The sequence below is a fragment of the Triturus cristatus genome, chromosome 9, assembly GCF_964204655.1.
Source record: "Triturus cristatus chromosome 9, aTriCri1.1, whole genome shotgun sequence".
Lineage (NCBI taxonomy): Eukaryota > Metazoa > Chordata > Amphibia > Caudata > Salamandridae > Triturus > Triturus cristatus.
In genome coordinates, this window is record NC_140592.1 from 952,140,348 (window position 1) to 952,162,104 (window position 21,757).

A 21,757-nucleotide genomic window follows, 5' to 3' on the forward strand; every position below is an offset into this window, starting at 1 on the left:
GGAGGCGTTACTGGAAAGGAATACAAAAGAGGGAGATGACTGTTTACCTATAGTGTTGACTTTTGATCCTTTGGCAACGAAAATCCGCCAGGCCTTTAGGAAGCATTGGTCCTTGCTCTCTACCAACGAGTATCAAATGCCTGCACCCCGTTTTGCATTTCAAAGAGCACAGAACCTCAAAGACAGGCTTGTCCATACGAGGCCCTCGTTACAAGTAATAAATACCTCCATTCCGTCAGGGCACTACCCATGTGGTGGATGCTCAGTTTGTGAACTTACTGAGAAGACAACAAGTGTCCAGTTGCAAAATGGACGAACTTGGTACTTGAACAAGTTCAGTAATTGCAACTCGATCAAAATTATTTACAGATTAACTTGTCCATGTGGGCTTCATTACATCGGCCTCACAACAAGAAAAATTAAAGTGAGGATACAAGAGCATCTCAGTACCATCAAGAATGGGAAACTGACTACGAGGTTGGTCCAACACTATAAAGATAGCCAACATAATTATAAGGCAGTGAGATGGGTGGTGCTGGTAAAAGTGTTGGGTGATACAAATCAGATTGAGAGAACACTTGCATTGAAAGAGGCACGTTGGATTTACTCAGAAAAAGTGGATCAAATTGGTCTAAATGATCAAATTGAATGGAATAAGATCTCTAGGTAAAGAATGAGATTTTGTCACGTTGCTCTTTTTCATGTGTTGATCATCTTTTTGTTCACATTAAGACAGCTAAGTGCATTCAGGCTGTTCTTACTTTATTCTTATTTCTCCTTCCCTATGTATTTTTAAGGTATGACATCCTTGAGAAACTAATTTCATCTGTTTGTGAAATGGAAAAAGTAATTTGTAATAAAAAGGTAATCTTTGAGTCTGACAACACGCTTTTTTACAACACATCTGTACTGTGTCCTCTAAATTAAATAGACCTGTCTGAAATGAATAGTGATGATGTCTGAATGGAGGTGTTTTTATGAATGTTCTGTATATGGCAGTACGAGTGTATTTTAGATTCAACATGCTGAGTAACCTTATAAATGATTGATACAAGATTTGCCATTCCAAGATGGCCGCCTTGTTGGCCCGTTGAAAGTGGTGTCTGGTCGATCCAGGTGTACAGCCTCGTTTTCGAACCAAACACGGAAGACTGTGGTACACGTTGCCGGTTTAAATGACGGCCGCGTATCATTGTGCTTCGATCCTGGAACGAGTGGCAGTGCAGTCTAGGAACTCCTACGGTGAGAGTAGATTATTGAGATCAGTGTCGGCATTAAGGTAATGGCAAGCGCATTTTGTATAAAGGACTCCATGATACGCATTTGAAATTCGTGTATATTGCCGGATAACTATACAGCGATAAGGAGTTATCGTGAAGGGGCAGGCAGTGAACAATGCTAACTTTGTGGGTGCTTTTTATGAGAACGAGCATTACATAGCCCGTTTGATTTATGGTTGATAGAGGTAGATGATTTTTAGTATAACACGTGAATCCACTCATTTGGTGTATTTGTTTCTCCAGATAAAGGTGCAAGCAACGGATGTGCTTATAATTGGGATAAGAAGTGTAACTAACACTGATTCCCTGAACTAATTGAGAGCTGGTATGCGGGACCGTGGCTCTCATTAGGTAATTGACATCGAGGACCTTTTGGTCGGTGTTTTTATGCCAGTATATTTGTCTCTGAGGTCTGAAGTGTGGTATAGGTGTTGTCTTTCATGAACTTACCAGCCATGTTTCTTTTTTATGTTTTTTGCATATTTGCAGTCACTCTTTTTCAAATAGAGAAAGTCCAGGGAAGTGAATGCAGACCCTTGATGCCCTGATGAATTTGCTGCAAATTTGATAAGGCAATGAAACATGTTGGCCATTCCTGAATGTGGTTACGTGACATGACCGTGTTTTTAACCTTGGGATGACTCACGAAATGGAATAAAGAAATTGGAATTGTATACGTGAGCCAGACCTAATTTTACTTTAAGACTTCACAGGTCTTTTTGGGTTTTGGGCTGCTTAAAAATCTCTTAAACCCCCCCCCTTTTTTCACTTTCCTTAATGGGACACGTAATTATTTTCATGAGAAAGATATCGATGATGATAAAACCGTGAGCAAACTGGTGAGAATCTGCCATCAGCTCCTCTGGTGTTGCGCATGTGAGATGCTTTCTCATTTCTTCACACTTTTTATTTTTGTTTTGTTACCTATAGAAGTTGGTTGAGTGACCTTTCACATGGTTGGTTGTTTTCACCTTTGGGATTTAATAATTCTTAAGTTTTATGGCACCAGGGATTTAATGATAGTTCATGGCAAGAACTACTAATGAAGGCGTAATAGTTCTTTACATTACCCTACTAGTAATCCTATGCAAGTAATTGGTCTAAAAGAGTGCCTTGATGTTACCAGGTCTGTTTTTTCGTAATACAGATTGAGTGGAGGGTGGCCTGGTATATATTTTCCCTCTTTAACTCCCAATTTGAATATATTCTCCTAGAACTTGCCTTCATTGATTAGTGTCTTGAGCTGTGAGTCCTGGGAGACATAAAGCAGTAAACATGGTGACATCAGAGGTGGCAGGGTGCTGCTTTTCCAGGGATATATATTGGGCAGGATAGGACGTTGAGCTAGAGTGAGTAGTGTTTTGTTAATACATCTTAGCTGGGTTTGAGTGAGAGCTTCACTTGCATCTGAAGGTATGTGTGAGTGACATTTACACATATGAGGAGCAAATAGATGGATGGTGAAGGAAAGGCAGAGTGGTGGTTACAAAACAGACAAAACACTAAAAGCCAATCTAGGGAAAGGACTCAGGCACTGAACACACAATCTAAAGAAACATTACAGCTCCCCTATGGGGACATGTGAGAAATTGGAGAGATCATAGGATATGATGGAACTTTTGAAAAAACAGAGGCCTACGCTGAGCGCTGCAGGAAAAAGGAGTGGTTCCTGGAAATAAATGGGTCTCCTAATTATCATTATTCTACCTAGATAAGTTTAGGGCATCAGAACCATAGTGTTCTTTTAAACTCAGTTTGTGCATCAGAAATTGATGAGAGTAGTTACTGTTGTTAGATGGCAGGAGTTGTGAGCATGAAGTGGCAGAGGATAAAGCTCCACATAACATTTATTTGATGCACTTTTGTCTCCTTTTTTTGCATTCAGGAGGAGGACTGGTCGGACGGAAAGGATGCATTGGTTCTGGGGGCAAATGTGACACTATGATGTGTGCTGTGTATGGCTGGACCGAGGAGATGTCCTTCTCTGGGACCGCAACAGGAGACATTTGCATCTGGAGGGATTTGTTTCTTATTAAAACTGTTAAAGCACATGACGGCCCCGTTTTCAGCATGCATGCCTTAGAGAAAGTAAGTATCTAGCAGTGGGTCTTCAAGCTGACAGGTGTAAAAGCCAGGTATCATGGCAGTGTGCACTACCAATATGCTGGGCAGGTGAATGATCAGCTTAACAATGTTTTTATGTATTATCTTTCCTATAGGCTACCAGTATCCTATTACTGCTTCAAGAACAATTCTCCAAAGTAATGTATTCTTCTTGTTTGCTGGGGATGGGGTCCACAATTAAGAAAGCTGGATATCGCCATTGGAGAGCTGCTCTCCTAGAAAGAGATAACATTAACCTGCCTTGGAAAAAATCTCATTAGCATCTTGATCTGGTCATTGAGGTCTAAATGTGGCAATTGGTTTCAGTTGATATGCATTGTCTTGTGTTAGTAATAGTCCTGTGCCCAAAAACCAAAATAGCTCAGTTCTCCAAAAACCTGTAGACCACAAGACGATAAAGTGGAATATATTTAGAACTGGTTAAGTTTAATTTCCACTGGGGCGTTTCACGTTTATTTACTCTTATAACTTTTTTATTGGGGTGTTTTCAATCCTGGAAAGACTTTTCACTGAAAATGATTCTACTGTAGAAAACATCATCTGAAGAAAATCATTATGATGAATACTAGTGATGAACATATGTACAATGTGAAAAATGTAATACCTAACAAGTTGTCCATATTACTAATAAAGAATTTGTATGTGTGGATCAACACACAAATTGTGAAGGAAAATTATGCTGGCTTTAGAGTGTAATGCAAGTCCCCTTTTTGTTTCAGGGGAAAGGAATTAGAAATAGGGCTTAATACCACTTAGCGACTGAAGGAAAACAGTGCCACACGAAGATCAACACTGAATTAGAGCATAGGAATCATTGTTCCAGGCCAGGGGAAATGCAAGATGAGGGAATAGTGGGAGGAGGTAGTGTTATCCTCCCACACTTTTAAAAACACAAAGTGTAAGAAAACATTAGAAATCTCTTTTGACACATACTGTTGGTAAAATGGACTTGGGTACAAATTGAGTATTCGCTAAAAGTACATAAATCCCATATCTTTTCAGTACAACAACAATCATCATCCACCACCATTCCCATCCCCTGTATATGTCTGTTAAGCCCTCCAAAAAGTAATTCAAGTGTAGCCTTATGTTGACGCCTTCAAACCTAATTTGTTAATCTTACAACGCTTTTCCTTGTTTTATTCATTACTAATTGCTACCAAAGGTGGCTTCCACCTGCCTTTAAAGGCTGGGGAGTGAGAGGGAAAAAAGAGAAGCAGGGAGCAGTACTTTGTGTGAGGATGTGCGTAGGGATACAATTCTTGAGTAATTGGCCTTGTGGGATCAGGACTCCACCTCCACAGGGAGTGATTCCCATCTTGTCAAGAGACAGCAACTTCAAGGAAGTCGACCTTAGAATATTTTATTTTTAGATATGTGTTTTCAGCACTTTGAGTTTGCTGTGCCTCTTGGAACAATGATGGGATTTCATGGGGACAGTGATGTGGTCAGAGCCTAAGATGTGGTAAGGATTGGAGTTCTGAGCCCATTGCTGTATGGAGATGTTTTTCTGTGCTATCCCCACCTGCATGGTGTTACAGTAGTGAAGAGCAGACTAAATTAATGGACCCCTCTGAGAAAGGACTAGGGTGCAGTTGGTAGCACACCATTTTTATGACAGTGTTGACTTGATGAATGGAGGAGAGACCCACATGAAACTTGATTCCACCATTGCAGATATTTGCTCTGGGTGTCAGTTGGAACTAATACATGTAGATCTTTTAAAATTAAATGCGGTGGTGGCCGCTCTGATGGTTTAATGGACCCCACCCATATTTCATAACCTAAAGGAACATCAGTTGGCATGGATCAAGTACTGTAAGTGTCTCAGTGTGCTGGGAACTAGTTGGTGTTTACCAGGGTGCTCCTTGACCTTAAAGTGTGTCTGTTTAAAATTCATGGATGTGTTATGGAGTTCCCGCTGATCAGTAGGATCTGCACATTTGTGGACAACATAAACTTTGTGTGAGGTGCCTAGACTGATTCCATGCACCCCCGTAGTATATGTTGGCCTGGAGACCAGGTAGCTCACAGTGCCACTTTAAGCCCCCCCGCCTAAACTGGGAGCAAATGGTTTCTAGCAACCACTAAACATGACAACCCTGTCCGTCCCCTAAGGGATCATAGTAACAGATCTAGAAACTCTTTTGCTCCGTCACTCGTGCTCTCTTGTTCTCAGAGAAGTATACAGAATAAACAACGGGACCTTCTTCAATATATTTATTGAACCAACATTATTCTTGTATAGAATGCATGTGCTACGATAATCAGTAGACAGAAGCATATGAAAGTGATTACAAGCACCAAAATAGTAAATAGCAGGTATAGTTCCTCCATGGTGCTAAGAACAGTGTATATATGCAGGCATATAAAACAAGGTGGTAATCATGCGTATTCCTACTATGCAATCCCTACCCTACGTGCGTCTAGCGTATGTGTGTGTGCATAGCCAAGACCCCCCCCCCCACAGGATGATTCAACCGCATTTCCTGGCGGGACAGAATGTAGGACCCCGTCTTGGTCACAAAATGAACACTCCTCACAGAGATGTTAGGCAGCTGCTTGGTGAAGCCTCAGCATGCAGGGACCTCTCGATGTCATCAGAAGTGTCTCCTCTGGCCACTCCCTGGAAATGCTTATTTATTTATAATGAAAAGCATTCTTGTGATGTAATTACAGATTAGTATTGTTATGGATTGCAGATAGCCCTGTCGCCCGATTGATGAAGAAAGTGCGATATTGTACAGTGTGTGTAAAGGCCTTGTACTCAGTGTTCGAGGCATCCTGATAATGTTGCACAAAGCAGTTTCAGAGAATCTAATCCAACATTGTCACACACGCAAATATGTGCAAAAGGTTACAGTCAAATGTTATTTTGCAGCAAGAGGACAATGTAAGAAAATGTGCAGTGTTGCTAAATGGGCCTAACTCAGGCACATAAGTCTGATTGATGAGTAGGGTGCTAATGAGTATATTCTAATGGCAATAGGCATAAACTGTATGTGCAACGTAACCTACTCATTGAGGAACCTGTCTTTGATGTCACTGGCTGGAGAGAAGTAAGAAGCTATGTCCATTAAGCACAAGGACCCTGTCTGAAAATATTTGAATTATGACCGCTCCCACTGCCTTCTGTTGACATTAGGCACTGAAGAAGGATGTTGTGAGTCCCAGTGCTGAATGTGGTAGAGAGATGGAGCACAGTTCTGTGGACCACATTGAGGACTGTTGCAGACAGATTGAGTGGGATCATAGTACATGTAGAGAGATGGTTTCTGATGTGTAGTCGTTCATCTCTTATTGATGATGGTGGATTCTATGCCACTGCACAGAGAAACACCAAGTCATCCAGATCAATGACCCCAAATAGTTTTTACATCATTAGGAAGAAACTGCCTTCCCAGTGAACTCTGCACAAATGGTCTCACTGCTTTTACATGCACATAACTAGTTAATTCTGTCTACGTTAATTAGAAGGATATAACCCAGTCCTAATTACAGGTTATTAATTAGCCATCAAGTCGAAGATGAAGTGAAGAAGCTTAGCCATTCGTGTAATTACAGCTGGCTCTGCAGCTTTTGTTCTGAGCTGGCTGAGGTCAGTGCAGGACAAATCCCTGTATGGATGTTTCCTGGCATTAACAAAATGAAGGAAAGACAATTAAACATTATTCAATAATGTGTTCTGTGCTTTTGAAACAAACAAAGCTTAAAGCAAAATTGAAACATATACTTTTCCTCTTAAAATTGTGTGTTTTTACCATTATTTCAAGAGATTACTGAATAGCAATGCCCATTGTTCATAGTACCTTCCTTATTTAGTCTGTCTAATATCGAGTGTATTTGTTTCTTGCAGGGCTTTGTGACCGGAGGGAAGGACGGAGTTGTCGCCTTGTGGGATGACTCTTTTGAGAGATGCCTCAAAACCTATGCCATTAAGAGAGCGGCATTGGCCCCTGGCTCTAAAGGTGATTGGTTCTTTTTTTATTATAATGTGGTATATTGTAGTCCGGAAGGTATATTTTAATGGAGTATTGAAGGAAAGCCTTGATGCTATTAGGGGCATAGGGCAACAATTATGCTTTGAATTAGTTTTACTACTGAGAGCTGCCATTTCAAAACAAATCACGAAAGACCACATTTTCCATGGAACCTGGCGTAAAAGGCCAACTACAGCTATATTCCCAAATGGTTGCAGAGCCTCTGGATAAATAGCCCATTCTTCCTGCTCTCCATCCGCTAAGCGGTGTTGTCACAACATGAGACTGAGATTCACAGCTTTTATAATGTAGCTTATTATACCTGAACTCTTTCAGAACTAAAATATACTATACAATCTACAATATGGAATAACTAGCAATTAAAGAAGTCTTCTCTGATAATAGGCATGTTGTGGAAAGGGGTCATTGTGTGAACAGACCATCAGAATCTATTGTACCTGACTTTCTTGAAAGGTGCAAATGCCCAGCATCCCAAATGGACTTTATTCCTATCCAGATTCAACGTTCTTATTACCATAAGGCCCAGAAACAGACACAGCCAGGCAAATGCACTTTGACAATAAACTCATGACTAAGACATACCCCCGCCACCTCTCAGTGCATCATTTTTGTGTCAAACAAAGATTCTTCTGATTTTTTTAGAATTGGCAAAGACACACCAAGATATTAAGATTCAGCAAAGGATTTTAAAGGAACCCTACAAGAGGTCATTAGACAGAGGGTTACTAGGTCGAGGAGAAGCTCTTTCTTCCCTGCAAATCTATACAAATTTTCATGAAATATTGCATTGACTGTCCTGTAGCAATACACCCAAGACAGAGGAAGATGTTGTGGATAATCATTTACTATTTTTAGTGGCCATGTCTTATATAATCAATAAAGCAATACATATAGAAATGCACCATTTGTGTGCAAGCAAAGGCTTTGCACACACCTACAGCAGGATTATTGTTACCGCTACCCACTCCGACGACGCCTTGAAGTGTAGTTCCAATATATTTTTATCTTAGATCTTCATCCTTTTCATAGATAGATAACCTTGTTAGTAGTAGTGCATTATGTTACCATAATGGGACATTTTATTCCACTCTAAAAGCTTCCCACTGCAATCGAACTAGCAGGTATTCTCCTAGTACACATCCTCTCTACATGGCTTCCGGGAAAGCATCAGAACTGACAGGGAAACTCATTTGACAGCTCTCTTTTGGAAAGAACTGATGAGAAGAATCATAGCCAGCCCCTCTTAAGTCTACCAGCTATCACCATCAAACTGATGGACAGAAAGAACGTCTGAATCAATTCATTGTGCAAAATTGGAGATGTATTTTGATGAGAAAATCAGAATGTCTAGTACCAATGGAGTGCACTTGCAGAGTTTGTGTACAAAAGCTCACTCCACTCGTATTCAGAACGATTGTCCTTCTTCTGCTCAAATGGATTCCATCTGCAGATGTGGCCCTTTTTGATAAATACTTCTCAAGTTTTCTGAGGGAAAATCCTTCTTCTAAAAACTCATACCGTACACAAAGTTGCATATCAACACCTTCTGCAAGCCAGAGCACGATATAAATGTTTTGCAGATCATAACTGGAGTAAAGCAACTTCATATAAAAAATTGGGCTGCTACAGTTGTCTACAAAACACCTAACAATTCTTGGGTCACATGTAAAGTTCATGCCTCATTTTGTAAATCATTTTTCCATAACAGGGAAGGTGGCAGTTCAGCGGTTCGACTTGAACCCTAAGATTGGTATATCCACCGGTATTTCATGTATCTGCAGATAAGGCCACTACCTCAAGTGTAGTAAGCATTCCTCCAGTCTTGATAGACTGCTCTCCAGAATATGAGTTGGAGAAACTTGTTGATTCACATATACATCAAGATAAACTGCAATATCTAGTAGCGTGGAGGAACTATAATAAATTTGAGAGATCATGAGAACCTTCAGATTTTGCGCATGCTCCTCGACTGGCGAACGTTTTATATGCACTTCACCTAAAAACCTGGTCAGATACTTATTCCTGAGGGAGCTGGAGGCATGTCCTTTAGTGGGGGAGGTTGTGTCAGGATCCATGCCCAGCAAAGACATGAAATCAGGCCTAGTAAGGCCTGAACATTTTGGAGAAAGGGCCAGTGGAAACTAAAGAGACTCTAAAAACCAGACTGCTAACTGATTGGTACACTTAGACACTTACTTCCTGGTTACTGGTATACATCCTTGGTCAGTTTTTAGGGCCAGTGTAGCATGTTGCCTGTCAACTTGTCATCAGTTATTGTGGCTTTCTGCTTCGTACCAGTTTGCACTCATTTATTCATCCCTCATGTATGGTGCTTTTTTTTACCTTCCTAGTTCTCTTACGTCAATTTCCCCTTCAGTTCATCGCTCTTATTGTGTATTTGGTTGTGCTTTATAACCTTGAGTAACCTTCATTCTCTTACCTCCTGGCGGGTCTGATTTGTGGTGGTGTCCTGGGGTTCCCATCTGGTATTTTAGCCTGCTGGGGCTCATAATAGTAACATCAACTACTGTGACTGCAGTCGGTGGTGGTCCGTCCGACATCAGAGTCTGCGGTCCGACCGCCGCATAATAATGTGGTCGGTCGGAGCGCAGTAGGCCTAGGGACCGACCAACGCCGCCGACAGGCTTAAGGAGGCCATCAGAATGTAGGTCCAACTGTAATCCCTACAATGAGGGCAGTGACTACAGAGGCACCGCCGTAGGGTGTCCGACTGCCATTTAAAGGCAGATAGAAAGGGACTAGCCTCTAGCAGGGCCCGGGGGGCGCATATAGTGCCCCCCACACATCCATGCACACGACGCATGGATGTGCACAAAATACATTTGTCAAGTGCGGCTTGTGCTGTGGCCCTTTTCCTGTGCTGCAGCACGAGACGCACTAGAAAACAGCATTTTATGACCGCCTCCATGGCAGTCGTATCCTAATCGGGAGCGCAGAACCGCTGACTCATTGTTGGATGGTGCCTGCATCTAAATGATGGCAGTCAGACGCTTGTCCGACCGTCATCGTAATTAGGCCTACAGAGCGTTGCGTGCCCACAGAATCCGAACTAGAAAAAAGGTGCAGGAGACCGTTACGGAGGCAGAATGGAATAAAGTGTGCATGGAAATCAAAGAGATATAGAGCAATGCATGTTTCAAACTTATTCATAAGAATGTTCATGCTACCTATTTGACCCAAACTAAAATTTGCTAAATGTATCCCCAGTGGTCTTCTAACTGCCCACAGTGCCTAGAAGGGGAAGCCGATGTTATCCATATCACCTGGAGTTGTCTGATTACACAAGTCTTTTGGGAGAATATTGGGTGGAGTGGGGCGCGCTTGGTGCTTCTCCAGTCTAACCACTTTTCTCAGACTCAGAACAAAAAAGGGAAGCTGAACAGAAATGTACAATTTACATTGTTAGGCATGGTTCTGACTAAACAAAGAGTTGCTATACACTGGCTTTTAGCCAGACCTCAGACAATCAATAGTTGGATCAATGATATAGGGGTGGGGGCTACTGCAGAAGAAGTTTTAATGAAAAATGTTAGGAGGGATGAAAAATTAGCAGACCGCTCATGGTATGGGCCGAGAAGATTCAATTGAAGTCAGGCCTGTGTGACTGCAAAGGTAGAATGCATGAGACTTGAGGCATTATTGAATGGGAGGATGGGGACAAATTGAATACAATGGCATAGAGATGGCTTAAAAAAAGTAGAGCCCCCTCGAGATAATGCTGTGATGGGCATGGCTGGGAGACAGGAAACCATTGGAGGTAGTGTCACCTTTGGCGCAGGAAGAACAATCCCTCCTGGCTGATTAACCATATGTAGGCTAGCTTTAGGCGAGGTTTATAGTCCATGAGAAACTCAGATAGGTGGCATTCCTTGCGGGGTTCCTGAAAGGGGGAGTACAGGATGGCGAGTGAGATAACTGGACTAAAAGTGCATGTTTTATTAGTTTTAAATGATTGAGGTTGTTTGTTGGTATGTAATACATTGCAATTGTTTTGCAAAATATGATTGCTAATGTCTTGATGAAAAGGGAAATGTTTCATATATTATGCTTGTATGTAAACACTATTTCATATAAAAATAAAATTGATAAAATATATATGTAAAAAAAGTGCCTAAGTACTGTTTGGACCTATTTGGAAAACTGACAAAGTTTCCATTTTCAATTGATTTTTAACACAACTTAATCATGTAACTTCAGTGGGACATATTTTAATTTCTTTAATCTTTTAAACCCCTCAACAGATTTTATTCATTTCTGTTTTACTTTTCACATTATGATGTTCTCTTTTTACTTAAACTTGGTGTCAAAGATAGGCCAATGGTATTCACGATGATTTCTGAATTCCCCTGTTTTGTTAGAAGGAAACTTAGTCACAGATTGCATCAAGGACTTGACAGCTACCTCCAACAGCCAGCCGGATACATTTCCCACAATTCTGTGCTGTATACAAACTAGAGGCTGTAGATATGGTAGTCAATTTCAATCTTCTCTTGCTCGAAATTCATGTTTGCAGTCATATAGTGTAGGAACTGTATGTAGAGAAGGTTTTGGGTGTGAGGAGGTAGGGGTGTCTCATCGATTTTCTTGGGGGCAACTGCAAGTTTGTATCTTTGTGTTCGCCAATGAGTATTTTTTTTGTTAGGCACGGGGAGATTAAGTGATTTGCCCAGAATCACAGGATGTTGAGCATCATTGCTGAGACTCGAACCTGGCTCCCCAGATTTGAGATCGACCATCCTAGCCCGTTAGGCCACATCCTCTCCCCTTGCCATGATAGCTATGGGTTACGTAGCTCAGAGCCTGTTGATTGGGAACGTTTGTGGAGTTGTCTACAGAAAGAGTCCAGTTTGAGGATTTTTCTTAAGTTTAGCTGCTTATATATGGTGTGAGGATTGTGTTCCCTTGTGGTTTCTAAAGAGAAAGGAGAAACCATTGTTCCAGTGCTTAGGATTGGTGAGGGCAGTATGCAATTGCTGTTTAAAGGTTATTCTTCAAGGAGGTATTTGACCAACTTTGTTTGTAGGTATTCAAGATCATCCCTGTATATTTCTCCGTTGACAATGTAGAGAACATTGAAACATATGAGGCAATTGACAAGAAGCCAATGTAAGTCAAGATGTGGTGTTGTGATGTGGTCGCTAGTGCGAGTGCATATTAATTTTCCTACTGTGCTTTGGACAAGTTGCAGCAATGGACCGAGAAGGATGGCAGCGCAGGGTCAAGGACGTTGAGACACTCAGGTTGAGAAAGCATCAGCAGGATCACATCAAAGATTTATGTGGGGAAGCCAGTGATTTGAACCTTGGCTAAAGTAATGTTGCTTGGTGTTTGATTCCTTAATTATGGAATTGATTTGACACGGAGAGATGCTTTATACGATTGATATTGTTCCATAGCTCATGCACGTGAATCAGAATATTTCGTTGAATGGAGATAGCAGATTGATACATGTGTTGAAAAGCAGGTGGTAATATTGAAACCCTGAGGTACTCCAGGGGTCATTGGGCAGGCTGTTGAGTGGAATGAAGTTAGGGTCTGTGCAGGACTCAACTAAAACAGCCCTAAAGTAGGCTTTGATGTTCAGGGTAAATTCCCAAGTATTTGATATGTCCCAAGTTTTATGGATGTGCCTTTTACCCCCTCTCTCAGTGCTTAATTTGAGCCAATGGTGTCCGGTGTCATGGAACCCAAAGTCCTTTTTATACCACTCGAAGTCTTCGAGACACTCTGGGAAGAGGCACAAGAAAAGGAAAAGGTCCAAGCAGACTTTATCTTCACCTTGGCTGTCGTCCGTCCACTAGAGAGGTAAGGAGCACTGATGCTCTAGGTACGGTTCTATGGTACCAGAGCCAGGGTCGACTTCGCGCCTCCCTCCCTTTCCAGGAGCCGGAGCGACCCCCGCTCAAATAAAATAATTTTATGAGGCCATGCAACACGTATTCGAGCGGGCAGACCCCACTGGTGAGCCCTCGGGCCTCACAGAGTCAGAAGGGGCCCCATCAGGTTCGAGGCCACTGCACCAGTGGGGCCTCATGGATCCCATCCGGGATCCGGGTCGACGCCGGTCGTGCCAACTCAACCTCCTCGGGCGTCAGACCCAAAGTCGGTGCCTTCGGTGCCGCTGGTGCCCACTGGCAGCACCAGCCCCATCCTTATTCATGACACGGAGTGGGAACGACATCGCTCGACGCAGATTCTGGTGCCAATTGAACCCAGTGGTTCTATATTGTCACCTGAGCAATTTGAGGATGTACTAGGCTCGGGAGAGGAAGGGAGGGGGTCTATGAACCCTCTGGAACACCAGGATGACTCTGCGGAGCATTTGGAGTGGTATGGGGAACTTGCGGAAGCCAGTGGACTGAACACTTCTCCAGATACTGGCATGCTCTCTCTGTCAACAGTAGCTATGGAGGAGGGGACATCCTATGCTGTGGTGGTAAAAAGGGCAGCTGAGGTCCTAGGACAAGAACTGCCCTCAGTGCAGGTCAGGACTAATATACTGATGGAAGTGCTTCAACCTGGGGCGTCCACCTACAAACCCCTTTTTGACCTTTAATAAAAGCATTTACTGATGTCATTCTAGGCATGTGGTCTAAGCCTAGCACAGGGGCTCCTGTGAATAGGACAATTGCCTGTCGCCCTCTCACACCACTGGGTGACCCGAAGTTCCTCAGCCAACATCCCACCCCTGAAAGTTTGGTGGTGCAGGCCACTACTTCCCAGGGCACATTCCCTTCCGCCCCTCTGGATAGGGAAAGAGGTTGGATTCATTTGGGAAGAAGATGTTTTCTTCCTCCAGCCTGTCATTGCGGTCGGTGAATACTTCATGCTTATTGGGCCGTTCCTCTCACTCCCTTTGGGAGATGGGTGCGCAAGTGATGCCACAAGTTCTGGAGGAGGCCCGGGCTGTGCTCTCCCAAGCAGTTAAGGACAGGAGAGATTCAGTAAAATTCACCATAAGGGGTGTGCCCTAGATACGACATATTCGCTGGACAGATCGATTTCCTCGACAGTGGCCTTAAGTCGCCACGCCTGGCTTCGAACAACTGGCTTCTTGGACGATGTTGAGGCCAATCTGATGGACATGCCCTATGATGGAACCCGTCTTTTTGGGGAAAAGGCAGATTCGGCCCTGGTGAGGTTCATGGACTCTGGAGTTACGGCCTGATCCTTAGGCCTCTTCTCTAATCCTCATGGCCAGTCTACCTTTCACCCCTTTCGTGGCAACAGAAGAGGATTCCAGCCACATCAACCCTATCCCGGCCACCGTCCTGCGCAGCATTCCCAAGCAGTGCGGGGATGTAGATGCTGTACACTCAACACAGGAATGGAGGCCAGAAGACATTAGCCACCCTTCCCCCGGCAGCTGCAGCCTTCAAGCTCTCCTAGTCTGAATCTGCAAGACCACACTACTCCAGTTGGCGGGAGAATCTCATCATCTCCCCCACTGGAGATCCATAATATCAGATAAGTGGGTCTTGTAGGTCATTCAGAAGGGCTATTCTCTGCCTTTACTTTCTGATCCTCCTCCCATTCTGCAAAATCAGGAACAGCTGATGGAGGATCATCTGAAATTGCTCCATGAGGAACTTACAGCTCTCTTGGCCAAGGGAGCTATAGAAACGGTCCCAGTTTCAGAAGTAGGCAGTGGTTGTTATTCCCGCTACTTTCTGATTCCGCAGAAGAACAAAGGGTTGCAGCCCATTTTAGATCTTCGAACCGTCAATCTCTTCCTCAAGAAGGAGAAGTTCAAGATTCTCACTCTAGCTCAGGTCTTGTTTGCTCTAGAACAAGAAGACTGGATGGTAGCGTTTAAACTGCAGGATGCGAATTTTCACATCCCCATTCTCCCGGGCCACAGGTGTTACCTGTGGTTCAAGGAAGGCCACAAGAACTTTCAGTTTACCGTTCTCCCCTTCGGCTTTACCGTTGCCCCTCAGGTGTTCACCAGTGTGATGGCGGTGGTCCCAGCTCATCTACGCAGGTTAGGGTTGTCGGTCTTCCCCTGCCTCGCCCACTGGCTGTTGAAGGCGTCCTCACCCCAGGCTGTCTTCTTCCACCTTCAGACTATGGTGGACCTCCGGCATTTGCTGGGTGTCTCTATAAACGTGCCAAAGTCACACCTGATTGCGTCTCAGACGTTCCTTTTCATTGGAACTGTTCTGGATACAGGATATTAAGGTTATGATTCCGATGTTTCAGCCTTTATGCTGGATTTCGGTCAGACTGACTCTGAGGCTGTTGGGCATCATGGCCTCCTGCATCTTGTTGGTAAAGCATGCCAGGTACCATATGGAGCTCTGCAGTGGCACCTGAATTTTCAGTGGGCACAGCAACGAGGAAATCTCACGACATGGTCCAGATCTCAGAAGGAACTGCGAGAGATCTGCAGTGATGGTTGATGAACCATGATTGGATCAACAGCGGACCCTCTCCCTTCCCCAACCAGAACTCACAGTTGTGACAGATGCGTCACTTCTGGGATGGGGCGGCCATCTGGGAGAGATGGAGATCAGGGGTCCCTCGTCTCTGGCGGAGTCTGGGCTCCACATAAATGTGTTGGAGCTTTGAGCAATTTGTTTGGCATTGAAAGCATTTCTTCCCTCTGTCAAGGGGAAGCTAGTGCAGGTGTCCACGGACAACACCAGCGCCATGTGGTACTGCAACATGCAGGGTGGGTTGGGGCCGTGGACCCTTTGTCGAGAGGCCCTGCATCTCTGAACATGGCTGGAACAGCAGGGCATAACCCTGGTGGTTCAACACCTGGCAGATTCTCTGAACGCCAGGGTGGACGAACTCAGCAGTTGGTGCCTAGCGGATCATGAATGGCACTCCAGGCAGAGGTGGCACAAGGTCTCTTTCAGCAGTGGGGAGAACCATGGTTAGATTTGTTCGCCTCAGAAAGGAACCCGCAGTGTCAGCAATACTGCGAGCTGAAGTTTCCAAGGCCACTATCGCTCGGCGATGCCTTTTGTTGTGAGTGGAGCTCAGTCCTGCTGTATGCCTTTCCGCCCATACCACTCCTGCCCAGGGTTCTGAAGAAGATCAGGAGCGACAGGGCTCAAGTCATTCTTGCGGCTCCGGACTGGGGAGGAGAGTCTGGTATCCATACTTTCTGAAGCTGAGCATCCATCCTCCGATCAGGCTGCCCCTTCAGGAGGATCTTCTGTCGCAGCAGCAGGGGAAGGTTCTCCACCCGAACCTGCAAACTCTGCGCCTCCATGCGTGGAGATTGAGCGGTGGCAGTTGATGGCTTTTAACCTTCCTCCTGAAGTATGTAACGTTATTTTGGTGGCCAGTCAGCCCTCTACTAAGATTTATTCATTCTGACCCTTGCCCAGCATGGCTCTGCCTTTGGAAATCTCAAGGGTTTCCTTTAGCTCTGTCTGTATTTTTGCAACTGCCAGACCAGCCTTCTCTCTTTCAGTCTCCTAGTGTACATAGATTTCTAAAAGGGCTTTTTCATTTGATTCCACCCACACCCTTTGTTATGCCACAGTGGGACCTTATTTTAGTCCTTACCTACTAAATGTGTGCTCTCTTTGAGCCTTGATGTATTTTCCAGACAAAGTGGTGCTGCACATCCGGGCTTTCTTTTTACCAAACATCGTGCCCCATTCCATCTAGGTCAATCCATCATGTTGCCCACCTTCTTTGTCACCCTGCATGCCTCTAAATAAAAGGAGCATCTCCACTGACAGAACCCAAAAAGAGAGTTGTCGTTCTACCTTGACTGCACAAAAGAGTGCCGGGTGGACGACCAACTCTTTGTGTGGTACGTGGGAGCAAAGAAGGGAAGGGCAGTGCAGAAAAGGACCTTCTCTTGCTGGGTCGTTCTATGCATTAAAATCTGCTATGCCCTGGCAAAGAAGCAGCCCCCTGAGGGATTAAGGGCCCATTCCACCAGGGGAAAGGCTGCGATTATGGCCTTGACTCGGGGTGTCCCAGTCTTGGACATCTGTCAGACAGCAATGTGGGCATCTTTGCATATATTTGCAAAACACTACTGCCTGGACAGTCAGTTCCACAGGGACAGGCATTTTGCACCCTCCGTCCTGCAGGACTACCTAGTTTGAGGTATTGGTCCACAGCCCACCGCTGGGATGGTATGGCTTGGGTATCTAATTCAAAGATAAGGGATATGCAGCTAGAAGTCTCTATCATATGAACAAGTTACTTACCTTCTGTAACGCATTATCTGGTAGAGACTCTATCTAGTTGCAGATTCCTTACAGCCCCACCCATGTCTCCCCACTTTGCAGACAAATATTGTAGGGCTCGGGTTATTCCCCTTTTCAGGGCCCTGGTTTTTCACACGCCTACATCAGTTACTTTGTGGTTCTGCGCTTCTGGCATAGAAAAAATGAAAAGTACTGACGTCCAAGTCCCTGGGTGGCGCCTATATATGTACCGCAATGTCATTATCAACGACAACATCATCACAGGGAACTGAATTGAGCCACCCGATGGCACACACAAGGGGTATTGCTCAGCAAACGTTTCCAGATCCTGTCTGACGTCTGGGAAATTCAATGGTGAGGAATCTGCAGCTAGATAGTGTCTCTACCAGATAATGCGTTACCGAAGGTAAGTAACCTGTTCGTCAGCACCACTATAATGCCTGAGAGGCTTTTGCACTTTGTATATACTGCTGCCTGTTTTGGATACAACCATCAAAAAGGGGTAATTTTGAGGATCTAATGGTGGTGCAACCTTTTTGCCTGTATGTAAACAGTCCCGATGGCTATTCCCTCTGGCAGTTTGCCACATGTTCCCAATTTACCTGTGAGAATCTTTCGTACCATCCATGTTTTAGTAACCGATTAGTGGGCATGCAATGACCTGCATTTGAGTTGGAATCACTGGCTCTTGATCTGCTTTACAGCCTGGTCTCTTTCACATGGAGAGCGAAATGTTTAAAATCATTAAGGTCTTATTTATATTTTCTGATGACATTACAATTATAAATAAAGGAAGGTACCCTGTAAATGCTGGTCTCCAAAAATGACGTCAAAACATACTAGAAATTACATAATTGATGGGGGGGGGGCTGTCGCAGTGTATTTTTGACAATTTTTAAGAAATTGAGATGCCACGTCGAGCTTTAGGGTACTGTATCTGCATATGATTGTGATTGTTGTCGTTTCCCAGCATAATCTACTATTAGTCCTAGTCAATTTACCAGCGAAATGGCATACCATAAAGATAAAGACACGAAAGCTAACCTAAAAAGAACATGACAAGACCTTCCCGTCCCTGGATCACTGGTAAAGGATAAACTAGACAACTCATCAACATTAGGAGCAATCTTAAGGAAACTCAGCATGGTCCACACTATTGCTCACGATATTGGGCACGTTCACCCATTGAAATCTTAGAAACATAGATAACTAAAACTTTAAAGACTGAGGGCCCAATTTATATTTTGATTGAGAATGTACTCTGTCACAACTGCTACAAAGTACCATCTCAACCAAACTGAATGTCTACCTAATTAATTTAGAGTCGAATGGACTTATTTAAACCTTCAGCCAATTCACAGGGTATATCTGCTCAGCTGAGGCGGAGCTCCCTTGTCACTTTAGACGTCTCTGAAAAATGTGAGTAGGGCTTTCTGAAAAAGCACAATTGAACTACCCAGATTGTAACTGTTAATATAAGAACCAAGCCAACATTGGGCGCCATGTCGTATAGTTCCTAGGAATCCCCAGGACCTGCATGTTTTGGATGACCTAAACTGGGGGCTTGGTGGCCAAACTGCTTCGGACACCCCCATAGGATATGTCAGCCGTTAGACCAGCAAGCTCTACAGTGTCACTACCATCTGCCTGTATCTTACAATGGTGCAGGTAGTTTCTGGAAAACACTGATTATGATAACCTTGATTCCACAGGGATGGTAGAAAACAGTACAGTATTTTTCGATCAGTCACTCGCGCGTACTTCTTCTCAGAAAGTACACAAGAGGAAAATCAGGACGTTTCAATAAGTATTTATTGGTCTAGCAATAATCTTGTGTAAAACATATTTGCTGCGCACTTATTCTCAGAAAGTACACAAGAGGACAATCAGGACGAATAAGTATTTATTGGTCTAGCAATAATCTTGTGTAAAACATATTTGCTGAGACATTCAGAAGACAGAAGCATACAAAAGAAATCGCAAGTACTAATATAGTAAACAGTAGATACATTTCCACCATAGTGCTAAAAAGATGAACATTTACAGTTCAGATAAACCAATAGCATTTGCATACTCATATAATGCGCGCCATACGTAATTTGCTTAAATGTCCCTAACCTAGATATGTAGGTGTAGCATGTAGATGAGTATAGGTATTTATAAATGTAGCCAAGAATCCCCCAGGGAAGAACCAAACCCCTCGCCTGATGGTAGAGAATGAAGGACCCCTTCTCTGCTTCAAGGATAACACCCCGCTAGGAATGTCAGACCACTGTGTGCCAAAGATTCAGCATGCAGGACCCTGCGTCAGCGTGGAAGGAATTCTCCTCTAATTTACAGGGTGGAATAAGGGTCTTGTATACTAGAGTGGTCACTCCAGGGTTTCTTCTAGAATCAATATGTTTTGAAAACAATCATAAATGTTTTTCCAGACAAATGCGATCATGCACAGCGGGTTGTTGGCCAAGGATGAAAAACGTGGTGACCCTTATACAGAATAATTATGCATTGCCTGAGGGCTTGTTTATGTATGTCAGGTACAGGGATTATGATAGAATACTAAGAGCCAGGTGTCGAAGAGACGGGAGCAAGCTACTAGGGAAAAGGTCACCTGTTTGAGGACCGTTATTGTCGTGTGGATGGGACAATCTATGTAAAAAGTATACATGACCGGACTAGCCTAAAGGACATGACAGTACCTTCAGTATGTGGATAGCAGACTACTCCATCCAACGGTCCAAAGGAGTAATGACCATCAGAGATTTTGACATTTTTTCACCCAACATATTTAGAGTGGATTGACAAATGACAAGTTTTCACTGTCTGTCACCACCAGGTAAAATCTGGCAGTAAGTAAAAGTGAAAATTGTAAAATGACCTCCACACCATGAGTTAAAACTACCGTGGCGAGGGTGGTCATTGATTTTTTTTAATATTAAAAAACAAAATAATTATTTGGGCTTTTGTTTTTGAAAATGGAAAAAATATTGAAAGTTTGATGTATGGTTCTGTCATGTTGGTAGACCTGTCGGTCAAACTTTCAATGCAGTTACAGGAACTACTGTTATGACGGTTCCTGGAAATGTAAGTGATGTGTTGTCGCCAGCAGACATCTCTAAATTTGTTGGGCAGAGTACCCTTGCCATAACAGGAGTAAGGTACTCCTCCATGGCAACAGTACATACACCGTCCGCCAAACTCTAAATCAGGCCTTATGTTTAATACTTTGAGATAGAAAAAGTGTATCAGATTCCGACTTTCAGGTATAAAAATATGTTATCTCCTAGATCATTGTGTTTTTTTAGCAGTTACGTCATCAACATTCAGAAGCCATTCTTGCTCTTATGAGAAAAGTCAGTCATCATTAGGCAAGGCTCCAAACTATTTATATCACAAGAGACTACACCAAAGGCACAGTGATTACAAGGAAAAGTTTTCTATCCCTGAGGAACACGCTCACAGGAAAGCTATATAACACTCCTTTGTTGGTCCCTCTAAAATTAAAATAATTTTCAAAGGACAGTCAATGATTTTTACGAAACTGATTTACAAACTCTTATTGATTAATAATTCTGAATTCAACATGGACACTGATCCGGACCCAAGTCAATGACCACCGTGCTAGCATCCGCGCAAGTATGACTGTATCTAGAACACTTGCAGTAACTTGTTTGTTATATTCAAATGTAGTTTTACATGGTTTTGGCGTAGATCAAATACTAACATGCTCAACATTCATATTGTATAATAACCACACTAAAAATCAATCTGCATTACACATCCTCATGCGCAACCATTCTTCAGGCTTCCTTCTCATTTCAAATATTCAAATTGCTAAGATCCACACACTCATGCACAGATCACACAATCACTATATCGCTAAAGCTACTAAGAGCTCACATCTCATTTAGGTTGTGTTTTGATTTTAAACATTAAGAATTTTATAGGTTAGTACATTGTGCACTGACATATACTTTTACAAATGTTTTTTATACTATTATTGCAGTTGTAGTTTTGCTACAAAGTTCCACATTCTCTTATGGGTATTTAGAGTTTGATTAGGATAATGTTTGTGCCTAAAGTAAACTATAAACACTAACGTGTAATAAGTTGCTCCAATCGTGTTGTGGGCTCCCCTTCTTGCATTGGA

At 43.3% G+C, this 21,757-nt stretch overlaps 1 protein-coding gene across 1 annotated transcript in view; it reads left to right on the forward strand.

Annotated features, from left to right (window-relative positions):
• Window positions 1-21,757, forward strand: part of EML5 (EMAP like 5) — a 1,456,757-nt gene that overhangs the window by 930,246 nt on the left and 504,754 nt on the right. The window contains exons 18-19 of the mRNA XM_085626574.1: window positions 3,166-3,368; window positions 7,261-7,372. Of these exons, the coding sequence (XP_085482700.1) occupies window positions 3,166-3,368; window positions 7,261-7,372 (315 nt within the window). The remainder of the gene's footprint in view (window positions 1-3,165; window positions 3,369-7,260; window positions 7,373-21,757) is intronic.